The sequence below is a fragment of the Acanthaster planci genome, linkage group LG01 (genome assembly GCF_054643075.1).
Source record: "Acanthaster planci isolate LZ-2023a linkage group LG01, COTS_SCS, whole genome shotgun sequence".
Classification (NCBI taxonomy): Eukaryota; Metazoa; Echinodermata; class Asteroidea; order Valvatida; family Acanthasteridae; genus Acanthaster; species Acanthaster planci.
In genome coordinates this window covers 26126175-26146803 of record NC_141777.1, presented here as the reverse complement: position 1 = coordinate 26146803, position 20629 = coordinate 26126175, and the positions used below count along the sequence as shown (strand labels likewise).

General features: G+C 40.1%; 2 protein-coding genes across 4 annotated transcripts in view; one reads left to right on the top strand and one right to left on the bottom strand.

Annotated features, from left to right (window-relative positions):
* Positions 1-1821: 1821 nt before the first annotated feature.
* Positions 1822-16793, bottom strand: LOC110975131 (neuronal acetylcholine receptor subunit alpha-7-like). 3 transcript variants are annotated; one of them, XM_087133218.1, is made up of 7 exons: positions 16541-16793; positions 6284-6446; positions 5385-5530; positions 4912-4956; positions 3959-4068; positions 2944-3482; positions 1822-2087 (listed from the first exon to the last, which is right to left on the bottom strand). In XM_087133218.1, exons 2-7 carry the CDS (start codon positions 6369-6371, stop codon positions 1825-1827), a joined length of 1191 nt encoding a protein of 396 aa, XP_086989344.1. In that variant the 5' UTR covers positions 6372-6446; positions 16541-16793; the 3' UTR covers positions 1822-1824. The 3 variants fall into 3 exon arrangements, with proteins under 3 accessions (XP_086989344.1, XP_086989342.1, XP_086989351.1); XM_087133216.1 differs by lacking the exon at positions 16541-16793 and adding an exon at positions 7245-7789; XM_087133225.1 differs by lacking the exon at positions 16541-16793 and having other exon boundaries at positions 1966-2087; positions 2934-3482; positions 6284-6649.
* Positions 9150-20629, top strand: part of LOC110975182 (N-alpha-acetyltransferase 30-like) — a 41246-nt gene continuing 29766 nt past the window's right edge. The window contains exon 1 of the mRNA XM_087133210.1: positions 9150-9410. The gene's annotated coding sequence lies outside the window, so the exon portion shown is untranslated. The remainder of the gene's footprint in view (positions 9411-20629) is intronic.

Sequence of the window (20629 nt, the reverse complement as noted above, 5' to 3'; positions counted from 1 at the left end):
CTGTTTACATGGACCGGAAGTCTTCATTTCATACTTTATTTACTGTTATTCCCGAGAAGTGTCATGAGCGGCACTACCTTATAGTAGGCGGATGTACCCTTTGTTTACATGAGTAAGGAACTTTCTCCCCGGATACAGCGGCGTTCATTTTAAAGGGGCTTTTCCATGAGTCACTGAGCACACGTTACATACATACTAGCTTTACATTAAAGGGCAAAATCCTGTTTTCCTACAACAGGAATTATAGCGTGCACCAATTTTAGAATTTGTAATTTTTTTTTCGAAAGAATCACCTCGAAAAAAGACCTTGGTGAAATATTTGTTAGCATATTAGTTTACAGAAACTGAAAAATTATCTGACCTGAAACAGTGAAAACCTTCCAAAATTTGACCTCTCACTTTAGAAAATTTAAAATACATGTACATGGAGATCAGTGGTCTTGTATGTAGATGAACAGGCACGAGAGTATATTAAATTGTACTCATTTGTAAAAAGCTAGACTAAAACCAGATCCATATATTTTTAGCATTAATTTACAAGTATAGGGAACTGAGCCTGAGTAGGGCACCCTGATCCGTATGCACGTCACGGAGGTAATTAACATAAATGCTTTACTTTCTGGTGCTTCCCGTGCACGCAGTGTGAAGATGGTCTCTTGGTTTTTTGGTCTCGAATATAGAACCGTTCTCTCTGCATTTTGCTTCTGAAATTAATTTGCAGGGAGCATGGCTTCGTCCTAAATGTGGGAGAGTGTCAGTGCTAAAAACTCCTATTAAGTAATATCGGAGAGGGCGTGTCAACCTACTTTGTTCTGTATTGTGACTGTATAACATGCTGTACTGTATTGTTTAGCTAGCTGTGTTTGCCATGTGGTACGGGGGGGGGTAGTCTGGCACCATCACATGTGCTGTTTAGCCATTACAATACACCTACTTTTTTCACATGTAGTAAACTGTAGTCCTGGAGTTAGACATCATTTATTGTACACGTGCTCCCCAAGTGTTCGTACGCTTTAATTAGGGGACCGTACCTTTTTCCTCCTAACTCCAACTGACGTGGGGCCCGTCCACTACATAAGGAAATGAACTTAAACGAACAATCTGCGTTTACGAAAGATTCCAGTGACTGCAGGTATAAAGGTAAATCATTAAAAATGTAACAAAAGTGCCTCTTTGTACGGTGGGGAATGGCGGTGTTGCCACCTTTCCGCCTTGTCTTTTTCCGATAAATAATACACAACTATATTCTTCCTCATGACCGCTCGAGCAGAAGCGCCCCCTCATCGGCTGAAAACAACCATTTGGTGTGGAGTGTTCATTAATTTTGTTCATGAACCAGTTAAGTTCAGTTCCAACCGACGGAGCATCCGTTTCAAAGAAAGTTGCGCCCTCTCCTGGTCGAGCTTGAGGCTCATATAGAAAGGCAATGAAAAATTAAATATTAGGCCAAGTGTAAAATTTCTCAGCTATGTTTCAACAACACTTTAAATATTTTGCTTTTTCTGCCATTTTGTAGCACAACGTTTCCCGGCTACTTTCAAAACCTAAAACAAACAAAAAAGATACAAAGTGAGTCGTCATTTAAAAATTTCGGGAAGAATCTACAAGAAACAGTTCTAGAGGTGCAGTGTAAGAATATCTACTGATGTTGCTACGAAATTGTACATACCTGGCACATATAAAACTACCCACAGCTTCATTTTTAGGGTGTGGTGCCCAAAAGTTTGCATGAGTTACATGCTGCTTATGCGCACTGCACTAATATACGTATTATCGAAAAGGTTGGCGTGATGTAATTCTGAAGATATTAACCGGCCAGTGGCATCAGGCACCATGTTTGACAGCAATAAACGAGGTTACCATGATCACGACAGACGACACAAGAAACACGGCAAACATGCCCTTGTCGATTATCCGAGATACCGCTTGCCAGGTGACTGGAGCCTTTTGACGACTGAGACATTTCACGACGTTGACGACTCCTTGGGGTACAGGTTTGTCAGAGGGTGTGTGATACAGCCTCAAGACGTACACAGCCACATAAATGGATGCACATCCAACAACCACCATGCAGAAGAGATAGATTGCTAGCGGGAGTAAGGAAATACAACTTGTGAGCCATTTCAGTCGTATTTGAACGCATCAAATTTTCAAAGTTTGCTACAAACATCACAATATGAGGGCTTCATTACGGGGTAGCGTTCTGATATCACTCTTCGCATTTTGGAATATTTTTGTGTGCTTTTTGCTCTTGGCCTTTGTCCAGTCCTATCGAGTAAAGGTGACTGGTGACAACTGCCAATATATGTATTCTGTGCGCATCCTTCAGGCGCATGCAGGGTACTGACTCAAATCACGTGATTAATCTATCAAATCAGTGCTCAAGAAGTTTTCTGTAGCCAGCGTCATGGGATAAGGTAGTTGGTAGGATGGAACGCGATCTGTTTATGATTTTGTCTGACAATTGTATATAACGAATAAAGTTACTTGTTAAACGGAATTAACTGTCATAACTAAAAGCCTATGGGCTATCAATGGGACTCAGCTTTCAGTCAGTTCACAGACCAAAACTTTTTTGTGCTACGTTTATACTGTACCGGTATATTGTAGATAACGCTCACGCGCTAGTCATCGGACATAGCTTCGCCTAAGTGTAAATATATATACAGAGTACCATCCTTGATAGACTACTACAAAATGTCCACTACAAACTTGTTCAATCATCACTTGCAACGCGTTAACCAAGCACAATGAGCGAAATCTGTCGACCCAATGCGCGTATGGAAAAGGGCGACAGATTTCGTTAATTGTGATTGGCCAATGCGTTGCAAACTCTTGGAGGCGCTTTATTGTGAATCACCCGTATTGTGCATTCGATAATGTCGTACAAACCAAAAGGTACTTTTTAACGAGTTACGGACTTCGGCACTTACCGCTACTTACTTATTATAGGGATCTGATCACCGAGTGGCGGCATGCTGTCTGCTATGAGCTGCTGAAAGAGAACGAAAGCGAGAAGATTGGTCATTCCCAGCGAGATCTTCTCCCCTGACTCAGCTGGCATCCAGAACAAGGCCAGAGTGATGGTAGTGAGGAGAACTGACGGTATGAGGATGCTGAAGGTGTAGAAGAGAGAGGACCTCTCGAAGGTCAACGTGTAGACGACAATGGAGAAGGGCTGCTCGCAACAAGCCCAAAACACGTCCTTTCGTTCTGCAGCGACGTCCACCAGGTGCCACACACCGTCTCCGCTGAATACTTCTTGTTTAGCGTCCTCGTCATCGAAATACCACAGTTCCAGACGTGACTGGTCGAACGTCCAAGACAAGAAACTCAAGTTGCAATGTTGAACATCGAAAGGAAACTGCCGAACGTTGACCTTGCAAGCAGTTTGGTAAATGACGGGGGCGTACCAGTTGACTGTGCCGTTGGAGGTTATCGAGATTTCTGTATTGTCATGGACAGCAAAGTTGGAATTGACGCTGCAAAATAAACAATGGCAAGAATGACCATTTTTATAATTTTTTGCATGCTTTACTTTAAAACTAAACTATGAGTTAGTGAAAATTAATGTCCAGTCTGCTTTCAGTAACAAAGTATTTTAGTTATATCAGGGCACACACAAAATGTTCTGCAAACAATAATAATATATAGACATGTTATTAATATATATACACAATATATGACAATAATAACAATAACATGTTTATTGAATTTGCCGGCCGGCTGAGTGTTTATGTTTCCCGTCTCAGCTGCATGAGGTAAAAGATTTTCAAATTCTCATATTTAATTCTGAAACTATTCCTTGTGGATTTCTTCGGGCTTCCCAGTCAAAGTACAAGGCAACTGAATATGTCGAGGAATCCTCGGTTTCATTACAGGAAAGAAAACATAGAAAATTCTTAAAATACTAATCTGCAAGGCCATTAAACTAAAAAAAATAGTTAAAATATTTTACTTTTCCAACACCACCAGGTTTGGTTTCCATATGTTTGGCCGTAGAGTGCGCAACTCAGTTTGTCCATTGTAGTCGCCTGGGTTCCAGACAAGAAACTCGTCGCGCCATGACTTTAAAAGTAAACGATAAATTATATGTTACAATTTCAAAATAGCGGAATCAACTCTTCCGAAACTTTAGGCTAGAAAAATTATTCAAATCTAATCGAGATCTCTCACCTCTGTAAAAGCTACAAAAGTATATTTATCACACCACAATTTGCACGCCAAATGTTCCTCGTAACAGACCGTTTGGGAATAATGCGCTACACTGCGCTTGAGACTCTAGGGTGTTTTTTTCCATAACTGAAAGTCGCCTGCTCTTAACCAAGCTGTGAGTTCGCCGGTCGCCGGGTGGCCTGTTGTTTGCTTTGTCTGTCTTTCTTTGTAGGGGTTACGTTTTAAATGACACTGAACTGATTTTTTTAACGACACTGATCACATAAATAAAACAGCTTTTTTTCAGAAATACTGCCATGGGCCCGCTTTGGTCAGCAAGCAGGAAATCAACCAAAATTACCAGATATTCTGCTTAACTTGGTCTGAAAGTAACGATGAATCAAACAATTAGTTTATTGTGTGTTTTGAATATGATGTTTAGTTTTGATCCTGATTTTCTTGAAATGAGAATTTTCATTTCCATCTTCCAAAAGCAGTTTATTTTCTGATCTACAATCCAGTAGCGCTAGAATGGCATCTCTACTGCATGAATAATGAATGTTGGCATTAATGTCGATATTCACTCATTATTGTGACGGGAGGGCAAAATCAAGCTAGAAAGCCAGTAATGTGTTCCAAACCTAATGCAAGGCAATTATTAATTACTGAAGTAAGGCACTCTTAATACTAAAGTAAACAAAGAAGGCTTATGGTTTTGCATATGGGCTTGTAAAATTAACATTAAAGGTAACTTACCGTTCTCTGCCAACCTTTTATCGTCAACTGTTGTCGGGGCTCATCCTGTTGGTTTTATAAAAACATGTCTTGTAATGATTGTCACATAAATTGGTATTGCCATTCCCGAATGTGCATGTGAAATATTAACCCGTCAGTATAGGTACGGATTTACTTCGCATAAAGGTTGCCACAGTTTAACACGGTCAAAAGCTCAATTAAGTTGATCCTACCAGTGACCATTTAAATGGTCCTTGATCCTACGGACCATTTCTCTCAATCCCCATGCTGCATTGCTGTACCACTATGGAAATTAATCCTTCTTAGTATTACGGAATTTTAAAGAAAGTGTTTTGTCCTTTGTGAAAAGATATCTACATGTATTCATGTGTTCTGCACAGTCATTTTTATGACTGAAACCGAGACATATTTTGGGTGGATTAGAGAATGGGAGAGATGACACGTTTTCTGCAGCCATTCAAGGCTGGACTTACAAACTCAATGATCAGTGCTACCAACAGGCGGAGGCTGACACTAATCGCCTTGGAGGCGTTTTGTAGAGGCCTGACAGAATTGGGTCCATAGCTACCCAGAAGGTCGGTAACGAGATCCTTCTCGTTTTTTCCAGAGACCACTGTCACTGTAGGAGAAGAACGGCACGGTGGCTGATAAGAATGTTTGGTTTGTGTCAGAAGCTTAGATATTCCCTTTATGCACCTAAATAAGCCGCGCAATGAAGTATAATAGTAAACTCTCTTCAGAAAGGATAAGAAAACAACCCATTCAAATGAGCTTTTTGTGAGTTAAATTTGAATAAAGCCTGGTACGCTGAGTTATCTGATTGCACATAAACATAACAATTTTAATTCCCAAGACTAAAGACACTGTTGATGTGCCTTGTGATTCGGGGTAAGCTTTTGCAAGGCGACTACCATCTCTGAGATGGAACTGGTTCCTTTGTGCCCTTCTTATATGAAAACAGTGTATTGGTGCAAGGCGTCTCTTATGTAACGAAGCAAATTCCCCGAATCAGGAGGAACAGCAACAGTGTATTTGTATGGATAATTCAGATCATGGTCACGTGAATTTAAAGAATTCAGATTTTGTTCCAACTGAACTCGTAAGAGGCTTATTACCTTGCCTCATATTAACGAAGCCAATACTAATCATACCTTATCTTCCAGCCAACCCTACTACGAATAAGTCGATGGCATGAAAGTGACTTAAAGTGTAACACCGGGGCTTACATAGCTAATATCTGAATCGGCAAAGTTATTCAGGAAAGTCAAAAAGTACGAGCTTGAAAATTAACCAAAATGAAGACTGCACCGATCAGTTACTAAATCAAAGGGCATTTCTGTTAAGTTCAACGGGCAGCGCACTATATTCTTACCCGTCCATCCGCACATGAGGAATATCATCAGTAAGTGGTAGGTGCGGTCGCTGCATCCAACCTTTCTCAGTTGCCGAAATATTGCCATGATCCACGGAGCAACGGGGCCTCTTTAGGTCACACAACCGGTAGCCAACGCGGGGAAAACACGATTCAGGGGTATCTTGTCAAAAACGAGATGATTTTCATACGGTGAATGTATGCCAATATTTAAATTTACCTTTTAGTGATCACTATGCGCAAGCAATTACTCGAGCTACGGTGGTTATTCAATACGATGCTGGTGATGTTGTACCTGTTGTATGAAGGCTAGACCTGCTCCAAAGAAAGCCCGCCTGGTATTGCGCATTCAACTATGCAATCGTGCGTTCACGCGTCATAAATACAGCGCCATCGAAACCGTCAGCTTGTGACGCAGTACATTTCAAGCACAGGCACGCTGAACTGATGGGCTGTGTACAGATTTAAAATTCCAACTTGATGTACATCTTTAATAAGTACGTACACCCCTGAACCCTACATCAAAATGGCGTATTTATAACTTCCGAAAAAATCCTCCCCTTTTCAGTGCTATTGAATACCTGTCAAAAAAATTACTCAAAATCCGCCTTGATTTTTTTCTTTCTTTTTTTTAATTTCTCACCCCGAATTGTAAATGATGCAATAGCCCATCTAAAAGTAGGGGATGCTTGTGAGTTTGAATGTCGTGTGTGCATGTTTGAAAGTCGTGTTTGAACGTTCATACTCACACACGTGAAGTTTACAATTCACCTGACGTTCGAACTCACACACACAACGTACAAACTCACACACACCACCCTTACGATTCACAAACATAGAAACTCCATAGTTAGAACACCATAATACCCCCGCCCTGATCCCCCGAGATTCATGGCCTACTAATAAGGCTTGACACGTTGTCTTTGGCAGTGTTGCATAGCCGAGTCCATGGTAGGCCTACCTGCATGCAAGCCCATCGCAATGCCGAAAGGCTGCAGTCTTAAGCTATGAAGTTTGGCAAAGGCATTATCCTCCAGGTCACTGTTCACCCTGATGACTGGTCTTGTGCAACGGACCTCTAACGGACTCGACCACACCACTGGATAAACTGGGCATCATTTACGCACGACTTTTATGTTGTTGTATAGCTCTGGGCAGTCACATGCATACACTTTTGTTGTATGAACAGCAAATGTTAGTGTTGAATTCGGGCGTTTCACTATAGTGCGCCTCCAAGAGTTTGCAACGCGTTGACCGATCACAGTGCACGAAATCTGTCGACCCAATGCGCGCTCGGAAAGGATCGACAAATTTGGAGGCACACCATTATGAGTCCCCCATATTGTACCTCACGAATTTGCTGTCGTGTTGTCATAGACTTAGACATATGCATTATTGTATAGGTCTGTCTTATTGAAATACGCCTAGGTGTATCGCCATGTGTGCAAGTCTGTCTTTGGTGAGATTTTGCACACAAATCTCGTTTCATGTCATGTATTTTTGGACTGATCTTGTTTCTTTCATGTGTTGGAAGATAGGATAATTAATCCTAAGTAATTAATCCTGAAATTCCATTTTCCTAAAATTTCCTCAAGTTATTCACTAAAGTGTGGAAAGCGGTACTTTCAGTGTTACAACTATATCATATGCACTGTTTATTGGAGATCACTTACACCTAACGTACACTCATCTCCGTGTAAAAAAAATGGCTGGACCATACCAGTGACTGTTAGAGGTGGTCACTGTAGTAAGTAATCTCGTGGTTCGATCGCGTCACGGCAGTTGGAAACTCAAGGTCAACATGTTGTTAGATGTTTTTTTTATAACAGAGGCAGTCACTAGCCCCCCCCCATAAATGTTGTCAATCAACAGCAGATGAATTTATGCATTTTACTTTTTACTCGAAAAACCTTTTCAACCAACTTTTTTTCGAAGGAGATGTCACAAATTCTCTGATGAAAATTTAAATTCTTTGCAAGAGGGAATCAGAATAAGCTGTAATTATACAGAACTGTCTTATAGATTGTAGATCTTGCTAAATTAAGACAAAAACGTACAAATGTACCTTAAGCACTGTTCAACAATTGTGTTATAAGGCAGAAAACAGGGAACGATAAACTTAACAATTAAATTTTACTTTACATTCAATATTTTCTTTTACAACTGCTGCGAGAACATCGAAGTATGAAAACTACAGAGGGATGCTGTGAAAAACTTGTCTTCAACTCCATAGATTTTGATCTAGAATTACAAAAAAATCACATTTATCATAGAAATGCCGTAAAATGTTTGCATAATTCAAATACATGATTGAAATATCAATAATATGTACAAATGTATCAATATTAAACATTCCTTTACCTTAAATAGAAATTAAAGCACAAAAACAATCTTAACACAAAATCAATGTACGTAGCATTTTAACAGCGGGTGTTCATTTATGACGGGTCAAATTGTATTTGATGTCTTGCAGGCTTCCGTTTAACTTTCCATTTAAAAATTAAATTTGTTACGCCTAAGCCTATTAGTTTTTGCTTCTTTCTAAACATTGGACCTAAAGTAGGGTCCGACGTTGGAAACTAAGAACTGTATAAATGGGAGGGCACAACTGGTGGGTCCTGCCATTGAAAACAATAAGGCTTAACAATAAACAGTACCGTTTTTTCTTGAAAACAAATTGCGACAAAAGGTCAGCCCTATTTTTTAAGGTCGAGTGGTTTTTATTTCTTCTGTACAAGGTTGTGCATCGTATAGAAAGCTGAATTCATGCAAATTGGCTGACTTAAGAGACTTGACTGACTCGTGGGATCATTTTCATTTTGTCCCCTTCAAATGCTACCGTGAATTCAGTCATTGGTCATTCCAATTGTGTTGGATCTTTGCCAACTTTTGTCCATTCGATGTAGTCCGACTGTAATGGAATTCGTCTCACCGCGATTACCATTGACATATTGTAAGGATTAGAGTAACTTTTGTTTCAACAGATTCCTGGAATACCTCGATTACATTCAACGAATGGTGAGCAACCATATTCAGACGTATTGACAGGTGAATTGTTGGACAGATTGAAAGTTGTACCACCAATCCCCAGGACAAGAAGCGGCAGTGTATCCAGCTTTTGGTGTGGGTGAGTTTGTTTCTGCATTCAATTGGGGACCCTGAACAATAGAGGACAATAAGGTCCCCGATTGACAGAGGGTCCCCGATTGACAAGTGTGTACAAAACATATGGGTGGTTTTCTAAAAAAGTTAAAGTACAAACAAAAGAGGAACAAGAGGGGGTCCCCAGTTGCAGGCAAATACACACTTGGGTGTGTGGGCTGGGGGGATCAAGAAGTGAATGCGTCTTCGAGCCCATTCAACATTATGTTGTGGGGAAAAAATTCGAAAACATTGCGGTCCCGAAATCCTTGCTTTTATTTGCTGATGTTGTTTTCCTAGGGATTTGGTGCTAATATTTGATAAATAAATATAATGCATACTTTCTCTTTTACTCAACCATTATTTGAAAAAAAGAAATCTGTCACGGGGGAAAGTTGCCTCCGTGCCCCCCCCCAACTGGATACGTCACTTACACCAAGACATAAATCGAATCGAATATGAATGCATTGCTCAGGAGTATAGGCATTTCTTTCATGGAATGGAAAGTATTCAATTTTATTTGCCTATAACCTTTTGTTGACGTATGAAAATTTTGTAGAATAACTGATGGATACACAACTTTTGCTGGTATTTTGCAAGATTTTCTCGTGGAAACATACTGGTACAGTTACAATCACTGAATAAAGCGATGTGGTGTATTTTAAATGAGGACCCCTCCGAAAAAATCCCTAAGTTTTTAAAATAATATTAATATTCAAAGCTTATCTTTTGTACAACCACACGTAACGCGGGTTTTGGGGCAATTTTTTTCAAGAGAAAATTCTGCTTAGAATGTTTTAGAGTAATTGTGTCCAAATTGCAGGGTTTATACAACTGTGTAAAAACGTATCTTGAGATTTATTGGTCAATTCTCCTCCCGTGGGCTTAGTTACTATCATGTCGTGAGGTTTCTCCCAGGAGCCGTATCCAATGGATATGCGGGTAGGGAACGGGGTACCATTTGGTACACATGTGCGGCGATAACAACTTTAAAGTGCAAAATGTATATAAAGCAACTGCGCTGTTAACGTTAAACTTCTGTGGGCATCCCTCTTCGAATAAATGTAGGCCTATTGAGAGTGGTAGACCGAGAGGGTGCGTTCAAATTATGGTCAACACTTGCCAATTTTCCAAAAGTGCATGCATGTGTAGACGCATCGTTGGAAAACCGCCTTCTTTCATTGTCTGTTTCAAAATGACAGCTTGCCAAAAAGACTAATTTTCACAGAAGCGTGGGTACACAACCAGTTTTCACCCACGTGTGCTTTTCACCAATAATTTTGTCAGGACTGTACCTTGAATTGAGCTACCATCTCGTATTCGAAGGGAGCTACATCCCTCATGAGTAGCGTGTTTACTATGTGCATACGAGTCTAAAATGATGTTCATGGGCGTTGCGTGAGGGGGGCTGCTTGCCCCACTAAAAATTATCATAGAACCAAAAACGGGAAAAAGCGAAAGAAATGAACAAAACAAAATGTACCCTCGTGTGCTCTCTGTGGAAATTTTACCCACCACTGCCACTAGGACCACGGCGTTCCAGAGATCACATATTTGCATCCCACTTCAGTCACTTTACTAGTAAATACCGTATAAGCAACAAGTCAGTTTGGGTTTATTTGTTGTCATTTACTAAAGGGAACTGCCAACTGAAATGGAACATGAGTGTACTGGGATTATATTACCGTCACTCTAATTACCGTAAATTATATACCACTTGATTCACAGTTCACTTCAATTTGGTTTTTCTGGACAAACAACAATCTGTGATATAAGAAGGCGAAGGTTGACATTCACAGATTGGGAGGAGTTCCTCAGGGGTCTTATCACCCTTGATCCGTAACTTCTCAGTGGGTTTGCCACTATACTTTTCCCCTCATTGCCGGGCAAAAGTGTCGGCGGCATTTCTAAGGGGGAAAAACAAACTTATACCACGTGATTTCTTGTGGGAAATCTCACCGTCAATACTGTGGATAAAGTCCACACGCACCTTGAAGAGCTGGGTGATTCTATCATGCAAAATATTTTTCTGATGTCACGGCGCGTTAGAGCTCGTCTAAACAAGCGCATTACCAACCCAACATCTACTCACACTATAACAACTAGCTGCATTAAGGACAATGCTATCCAAGTGAAAAATAATTGGTGACTGTAGATACGGCCTTGTTGGTTCAGCGAGTTTCCATATAAATGGGCCTTGCTCTGCCAACAAACAAAATTACCGTAATATAAAAAGATGGAGCTACAAATCTCATCAATCATATGAGTCAGGGGGAATATAGGGATAAGTGAAAAGCCTGCAGGACGTACAAGGATGTCAAATGAATCCCCAACGGCTTTGCTTGGCCGACAGGGTAATGTAATATCGATTATTGCGTTGGCCTTCACAACGACTATTCATTATTACTGAGGTGGAGGCACTTTGTTAAAACAAAATTGGTTACATTTGAAGCTATAAAGAATGGCTTGACATTATTTCAATTTACAGTATGTCACTAAAATCTGTTATAGTCAATCTAAAAAGTTTTCATCCACATGTTTCAGATTAAAGTAGTTTATCCTCTTAAAATGAAAGTGGTAGAACTGCGGAATTTTTCCGGTGCTCTGCATGGCTCTATTTTTCTTCCTTTTATCAGATATACTATTATTTCTTGTGATGTATGTGGAAATACTTCTTATTCGATCCAAGCAGAGAATAATTTGGATACAACCTTGTACGTAAGGGGTTAATTTTAGGAGAGCAAGTTTCCATGAAAATTAGGCTTATTTTTCCATTAAGTTCAAGCTCACCGCAATATAGTTAAGTGATAAGAAATATTTTTACATACCGCGGTAGAAATTGAGATGTAAAACTCATTCAGTTCTTTCCTAAGGGAAAATGTAGAGACAACAGAAACGCCTAATGGGACATTAAAGAAAATGCCCCTAAACTGGCTTTGGTTTGTCAAATGGGTACATATAACTGTCAACCAATCTTGGTGTAATTAAATGTTCACTATTCACTGTTCGTTACTTTATCATAATAGTTAGGCCTATAACATGTTGCAAAACCTGTGATAAAAAATTATAATATGTGTAATAAGCATGTTTAAATTAAAGCAGATTTTTGTTCTTGAAATGAAATTAATAGAAATGAAGATTATTTTGATGTTCGTATAACTCGTTTTTCTTCCTTTTGAAAGTGCGGATCTGATTAATGTACTGTTTTATTATTTTGCTATGAAATGCTACATGTAGAAATGTCAGATTTACTGAATAAGTAAAGTATGCGAGCAGATTTTAATTTCCAATTTTGATTCAGTAAGTAGTGACTGTAAATATTCCAGAAGCCTTTATTGCAACAGCAAGAACTGAAGAGGAAGCGGAAATATTGAGCATATTGGTTATTTGGCACTGATCGTGACTATGGAACTCTTTTATTGGGACAAATGCTCTGATTGATTTATAGAAACGTTTGTCATCTGTCAGATTACACTTATGACTTATACTAAATAAGATTTTAAATTTGTAGTTTTGAGGTATACGTAAGACAAAGCATTATAATTTTGAATAATATTTTGGTATTTCATGTGTTTTCACAGAGAGGCGATTCCGAGATAGATCTGTTGCTAGTAGAAACCATCCTAATCATTTTCTGAAATGTACGAAGAAATTTCATTTTCTGTAACACCCCATCCGTCGTAGACTGTACAAACTGGGAAAAAAGACAAAAGATGTTATGAGCAGGTCATCGTCATCATCATTGTAAAATATTACTGACTAGCGTTCATGGCCACTTTTACCCTCTCCCCAGCGTAAGGTTTGTACGCTCTTAAAATTGATTTAAAAATGGGTGGATTCTTACGCCCCCAACCCCCCGTACTGCTGTATTTAATGATTTAAGTCAACTTTCATAAAGACATGATACCCTTAAACAGGCGGAAGTACGTATATCAATTAAACTGCCGTCTACAGTGCACGGTGAATTCTCGCCTCACCTTGAAGTAGATATAACTGTACAGCACGATCGATGTATAATGTTTGCACATTCCCGCTCAAAACCCCTGCAGACTGGACCTATATAATAAACATTTTTATCAGTGGGTACATGCATGAATAATGTGGTTATCATTTCTACTTTCACAAAGAGAATATACAAGTTAAGCAATGATGAATTTTAAATGCGCGGCACTAGACATGTTGATGTGCATTTGTTACTCTGCATTGTATGATCGACAAAGGGCACTTTGAGCCTGTACCAAGATTTTCTCTGTTTGAAATTAGTTATTCCTATTTCCCTAGATATATATTGTTATAATTTCAAGATTTTAAAAAATACTACCGGTATCACGCTAAAAAGTCAATTTGTTTTCCTGGTGTACATTCAAAAGCATAAATTCTAAATATTTACAAGATACAATACAATACAAGCGCAAAAAATGTATTCAGAAAAAAATTTAATGGGAGTATAAGAGATACCAGTTAACCACATTTTCGATACAATTAAAAACCATTTTAAAAATTAACTATTGATTTTTAATCATTCGAAGAAGGAAGGATTAGAGAAAGAAAAAGTTTTGGGGTAGGGGAAAGTGGGGTAAGAGAAGGTTGGAAGTAACTAAGGAGGGAGGAATTGAAGCGTTAGGGAAAATTGAAGGTAAGGGAAGGAGGGAGGGAATTAAGGTGTGAGGTAAGGGATAATGGAAGGCAAGGAAGGATTGGAGATAAGAAAAGGATGGAGGTAAGGGAAAGTGGGAGGTGAGGGAAGGAGGGAGGGGATTAAGGTTCGTGGTAAGGGATAATGGAAGGCAAGGAAGGATTGGAGATAGGAAAAGGATGGAGGTAAGGGAAAGTGGGACGTGAAGGAAGGAGGGAGGGGATTAAGGTTCGTGGTAAGGGATAATGGAAGGCAAGGAAGGATTGGAGATAGGAAAAGGATAGAGGTAAGGGAAAGTGGGAGGTGAGGGAAGGAGGGAGGGAATTAAGGTTCGTGGTAAGGGATAATGGAAGGCAAGGAAGGATTGGAGATAGGAAAAGGATGGAGGTAAGGGAAAGTGGGAGGTGAGGGAAGGAGGGAGGGAATTAAGGTGTGAGGTAACGGATAATGGAAGGCAAGGAAGGATTGGAGATAGGAAAAGGATGGAGGTAAGGGAAAGTGGGAGGTGAGGGAAGGAGGGAGGGAATTAAGGTGTGAGGTAACGGATAATGGAAGGCAAGGAAGGATTGGAGATAGGAAAAGAATGGAGGTAAGGGAAAGTGGGAGGTGCGGGAAGGTTGAAAGCAAGGGAGGTGGGAGGTAAGGGAGAAACTTGGGAGGCAGGGAAGACAGAAGGAAGGGATAGGAAGTACGGGGGAAGGGTAAACCCAAAACATTTTATCTAGTGACAGATGAATTAAAATCTGCATAAACTATGAAAGGAAATTGTCGCCCAATAAGATGATAATTTGAGCATACTGCAATCACATTTTTCCCCAGAGGTGTGACAATATTTGCCTGAATCAAGCAGCATGGCATTTAGGGAACATTTAGGCCTACATAAAGTTTTTTTCGCTACATTAATGCAAGACTTTTCTGAAGGGTGGTGTACTGCACAAGTTTAAGTATAAACAAGTGCCATAGACAAAACAATCTTGCTGTGCATATGTCCAGTTAGTGTTCTTTCGTTTTGAACGTAGGTAAAACTGTTGCTACGTGAGAACGTTATTGTCGCCAATGAGGAACTGTACACGATAGGCTTCACCCAACTGTGACTGGGACAATTCTCTTGAATGTGCATCGCAAATATTCACGTTTATTTCGATCTGTTCTGAGAGCTAGAGAGGGATGCACACTATAAATCCGTACCATTCAGTGCGTAAATGCAAATGCTAAACGCGCGTAGCCACGAAAGAAGTAGACTTGAATCAAGTCGGACTGACGTTGCTCTTCCTTAAGTCAGCCGTCCCCCATTAGTACGCACTACAAGGTCGTCGCGCTAGGCCCGGCATCGGCAGCTCACATAACCCTTATAAGGCGCCCTCATTATAGCCTTTATTGTACAACGTGTCATACGTCACCAATCAGTAAGTCCGACTTGACGGATAAGCCAATCGAAATCCCTGTCGGTGATATGTAGTTATTCATAATTGCATATGAACGACATGATCTTGCATAATGTTGCAGAATTTTCACCAATCAAAGTAGTCAGACTTGTAGACTCGTTCATTTTAATGCAGGTATGAACGACGTAAAAACAAGTCCGGCAATGTGATTGGCTGCTACCATTTCTGGCAGATGAGCCCATTCGCTGTTTACAAACGGTTGGCGGATTCGTCAAGTCGGAGTTTCTGAACTCATAATAATAAGTGGACACAGAGGGCGCGAAGCAAGTTAGTAGCGGCGCGCGGTTTCGTTCGATGTGTATCCAAAGCAGAAACGAAGACGTCACAGAGATCCCGACTTGAGTCAAGCCTACGAAAAAAGAGGAATTGAGCACGCAAAAGAATTCCATTTGAATGGCTCTCAAAGCCACGAGTTGCACCAGGGAAGAACATGCAATCAGTGTTCTCCACTAAGGAATATGTAGTTAAAATTATCCATGATGTAAATCGGCCTCGTGGGGGAGCGTTTAGTTCCATATAGCTGACTACATGGTCCCAACGGCTACATTGTGATGCCTTTCATCACTGGACATTTGTACTAGAGGTGCATGGTGACCCATTATAACTTTGTTCCCAAAAATATCTACCTTGGTTTAAAGACTGTGATATTAAAAGAGACTGAATCAAATTAACCTCTTGTGAGTTAAATCTGAATAAAATCTGGTACCTTGAGTTATCTGATTGTACATAAACATAACAACTCGAATTCCAGAGACTAAAGACATGTTGCTATACTTTATGATTCAGGGCAAGCATTTTGTATAGCGACCGCCATCTCTGCAATGGACTGGTTCCTTTGTGCCCTTCTTATCCATTGAAACAGTGCATTGACGAAGGTGTCTCTTATGTAACTATAGGCAAAAGCTTGCCTCGAATCACGAGGTATAGCAACAGTGTCTTTAGTATAGTATAAAGAATTCAAATTGATATGTTCATGTGAATTTAAACAACTCAGTGTGCCAGATTTTATTCCAATTTAATTCGCAAAAGGCTTACCGTAACTGTACTCCGAGCATGATTAACATCAGTCGGTCCTTTGTAGAACCCAAGAAAATCTCACTTGATTGTGAACGCCACGTCTGAATATCATCAGACGGTGATTTCTACATCCTTCCTGAATCTCGTTTTTATTTGAACAATGCCTGATTATAATTCGACTGTAGATGGTGAATCTCTGCGACCAAACTAAACCGCTTTTGAACAAGCACGACGAAAGCACAGCAGGTCTGCTTATCAGATCGGCATTAGATATGCATGGAATTTGAACATAGACCAATCTTCTGTGTCTTCTGACTTGAATTCAGTCGGATCCATTACAGAGATATACGATCCACCCCTGTCACGGCCGAATATACACATACGCAACAATGTGCCATCCCCCACCCTTGCAGATATGTATACGGCTATTACCTGAGCATATTACACTGTCACATTTGTTCGTCAGTTCGAATTACATGTGGTCGAGAGTTTTGTTTGTAAAAGATTACGCTTTTTTAGTGATAACATATTCACATTAAAATTTTCAAATACATGTATCAATTGACAAAACTTTCATAGCAAATTTGCATCCCATTTCATAGACAGATATACGTTGCACTCTTACAATATGACACCTTTTGCCTATTCTTTAATGAAAATAAACAGGGTCGTTTGAAAAGCCACACTTCACGAACAACATTCTTTTTTCGTGCTTAGTTCTAAACTTACTATGTGCATCCCTTCAGATCAGCTCTTGAAAAAAAATGAATATTTATGATGTACAATAAAGAGAGCGGTTAAAGTCGGGCGGAGCCTATCCGAGTAAAGTTTTCATTGGGCGAAAATGATGTTCGTAAGTCGCTACAGTTTAACGTACGTTCACCTCGAAGGAACGCTATTTGTATTAATTTTACATTGCAGTTTTAAACGTACACACCGTCCTCAATTGCGCCCTTTGCGTTATAAAACGTATTCCCCATGAAATACAACCTATGGAAAGGTCATTAAGTGAATGCCCCCAAAAAGTGTTGGTTGTATAATTGTCGACCGAAGGAATTTCGAGGTTCCAAATTTTGACTCCCGAAAATCTAGCGATGTCTTCAAATATATTCACACAAACGGCTATGTGCTCGTCGCTTGGAGGAAGTGGACAAATGGGCTAAATACCATGCAGTAAAGCCCACAGCTTTACTTAACATGGACCGCAGTGTATGTTGTCCTCCAATGTGTTCGGTGGCATTGCCGAGGGGGAAACACCCCCCCCCCCTCCATTCTTGCTCCCTTTATGCCTCTCTGAGAAGAGCCTAGCTTCGCCACTGACTGTGTTCGTGAGCGGTTCTTGAGCCGCGCGGCGCTCACGGCTGATCGGGAGTAGATTTGACTCAAGTCGGGATCTCTCCATAGAGGTGGGTAACATAGAGTTGGATATTATATCCAACTCTACGGATCTCTCAGACGGCTTCATTTCTGCTTTGCATACACATCGAACGCGCCCTCTTTTGTCCACTTATTACTATGAGTTACGTTAAGGAATATCGACTTAATTTAACGAATCTGTCAACCGTTTGTACACAGCGAATAAGCTCATCTACCTAAAGTGGTAGCAGCCAATCACATTGCTTGTTTTTATGTCGTTCATACCTACATCATAATGAACGAGTCTACAAGTCTGAATACTTTGATTGGTGTAAATTCCGTATACATATGCAAGATCATGTCGTTCACATTTAAGAATAATTACATATTACCAACAGGGGAACTGATTGGCTTATCCCTTAAGTCAGACTTACTGACAGGTGACTATGACATACGTTGTACAATAGGCTAAAGGCTATAATGAGGGCGCCTTATAAGGGTTATACCGGACCGAGCGCGACGACCGTGTGTAGTGCGCCGACCGGCAGAAGGGATGGCTGACTTAGGCCCGCTTCGAACGTCGAACTTCTGCCGTGTCTAATTCAATTACATGTTAATTGCGATCGACATAAAAGCGGCAGAAGTTCAGTAGTTGTTTCAAACGCCAGTTTTCTGTTGACCTTAATGCCAAATTACAACATGGCGGAAAGAGAAAGAATGATATTGTGACATATTCTCATTGCGAGAAGAAGACTTTTTTCTCGCAACAATCAGCACTACTCAATGTTATTGCAACAAGGAGAGTTCTAATCGTACGTTCGCTTGTCCTGCTACTCCTCCTTTCCAGGGAAAATGTTACAAGACCCCGGTCTTGTTGACGGTTGGTCAAGAATACAGGTTGGCTTGAATTGATGCTAAATACGAACTCTGAGAAAAGATTCAGAAGGGCATTTCGTGTTTCAAAAGGAACCTTTGAATTCATCCTGTCACACATAAAACAAGATTTGGAGCGGAACACAGTAACAGAAATCCCCATATCTCCAGGGCATAGGTTAGGAATGTGTCTTTACAGACTAGCCAGAGGTGACTACAATTATACTGTTGCGGAAATGACAGGTGTCGGTGCGCCGCCATCTTGTTTTAACGCCGAAACGAAAACAGCTGTTAGGGCGCATGCGCATTTTAAAACGATGTTCAGAGTTGGGACGTTTAAATTGAATTAGACACGGCAGAAATTCGACATTTGAAGCCGTGCCGCTCTTCTGCCGTTAGAAGCGGCAAGACCTGTCAAACTTTCGGCAGAAAGCCGGCAGTTTCTTCAAACGTCGAATTTTCGCCGTGTCTAATTCAAATTTTGGGTCATTAATTGAATGAGACACGGCAGCAGTTCGACGTTCGAAGCGGGCCTCAGGAAGAGTAACGCGAATCCGACTTGATTCAAGTCTAATCGGGGAGGTGCACTTAGCTTGCAAATTGCCTTCAGTGCTGGAACTGCTACGCCTACAGCCTCTGTACGAAACTAGTCAAGTATTCAATATTCATGATACAAAGGAAGCACGTTTCTGAACGCTTTTGACGAGCAGTTTTGCATTTACGTCACCACGGAAGCTTTTCCTTTGCTCTGTGGCTAAAGCAACGAGAACTCCATGTCTTAGACAAGGACAACGGGAAGAAAGCATCAACTCTCTGTCGAAGAAATCGCTTACTGAAAATGAAGGAGAAAAATAATCCTAGGAAGAAGGCGAAACGAACTGCAATGGATCCGAGTCTTTGGGCGAAAGCAAACACGCAAGTAGTTACTTTGATGGCTTTTGTTCGTTGCTGCATGGAAATACGTACGCAAGCTTCAAAAGGACTATTTTTTCATCGTTTCTCCATATTAGGGTCTGATCTTTTGACGTCACAGTCATGTTTTCCTACAAGTGGCTGCAAAAACTATGGTTGGCCGTCGGTTCAAAACTAAAAGAATAATTCCCAAAGTATTAGAAAATAATAATAGATGTACTACCAAACACTAAATGAAAATACAACCTATTCAAAATCAATGGGAGAATTACCATTTTGAACGAGTTGAAGGTAAAATCCAAAACCAACTAAAAGGTGATATTTCTGCAAACTTTGGCCGCCCACCAATATAAGACACTCAGTTGGTCCCCTTAAACCCGTACGTATGCAAATTAAACATTCTAAAACATTGAACTTTGGGCAATTCCGAGGCGGGATGTACCTTTTAGAAAATGTTGCTCAGTGAGACCTTACGCCCTAGGATGGAGACAAAATATTATTTAAAATTAAATGGATTTCACTTAATAATACCAAGCTGTTTGTCTGTAAATGTAGTTGAATTTGATTGTAAGGTAGGCTATCCCTTTGAAACATTCTGTGATTCTGCTTAAACTGAATCCGTACACCAATTCATAACATTTGCCTACTTGCAAATCCTGCGCTTATAGTCAAGATGTGGTGTAATGAAACTTTCCGACTATATTAAAATGTTTTTCATTCAAGCTACGGATTGAAATTTCCAACTCTGTCGTAGTCAAATTCCCAATTTACTATAAAACCAATTCTATTTCAAAGTTTAACCAACAGCACATTTAACACCATGTCGAGAAAATTCTTCATCATAGATTGAATTTGTCTTGCCACATAGCAGCATTCGTACTTTAAACTCTTTTTATATCGAACACTTAAACTTTTAGGTAAGTTGGTTTTGTATCCTTACGCATTTTTTTGTATGTTCTATTTGTT

Excerpts from the sequence above, each read along its gene's own strand:
- LOC110975131 (XM_087133218.1), bottom strand. The coding sequence starts at position 6,371 with ATGGCAATATTTCGGCAACTGAGAAAGGTTGGATGCAGCGACCGCACC. Across the intron at positions 3,483-3,958 it reads AACCTGGTGGTGTTGGAAAA|CGTCAATTCCAACTTTGCTG; the intron begins GTAAAATATTTT and ends TTTATTTTGCAG. Across the intron at positions 2,088-2,943 it reads TGATCAGATCCCTATAATAA|CAATCTATCTCTTCTGCATG; the intron begins GTAAGTAGCGGT and ends TACTCCCGCTAG.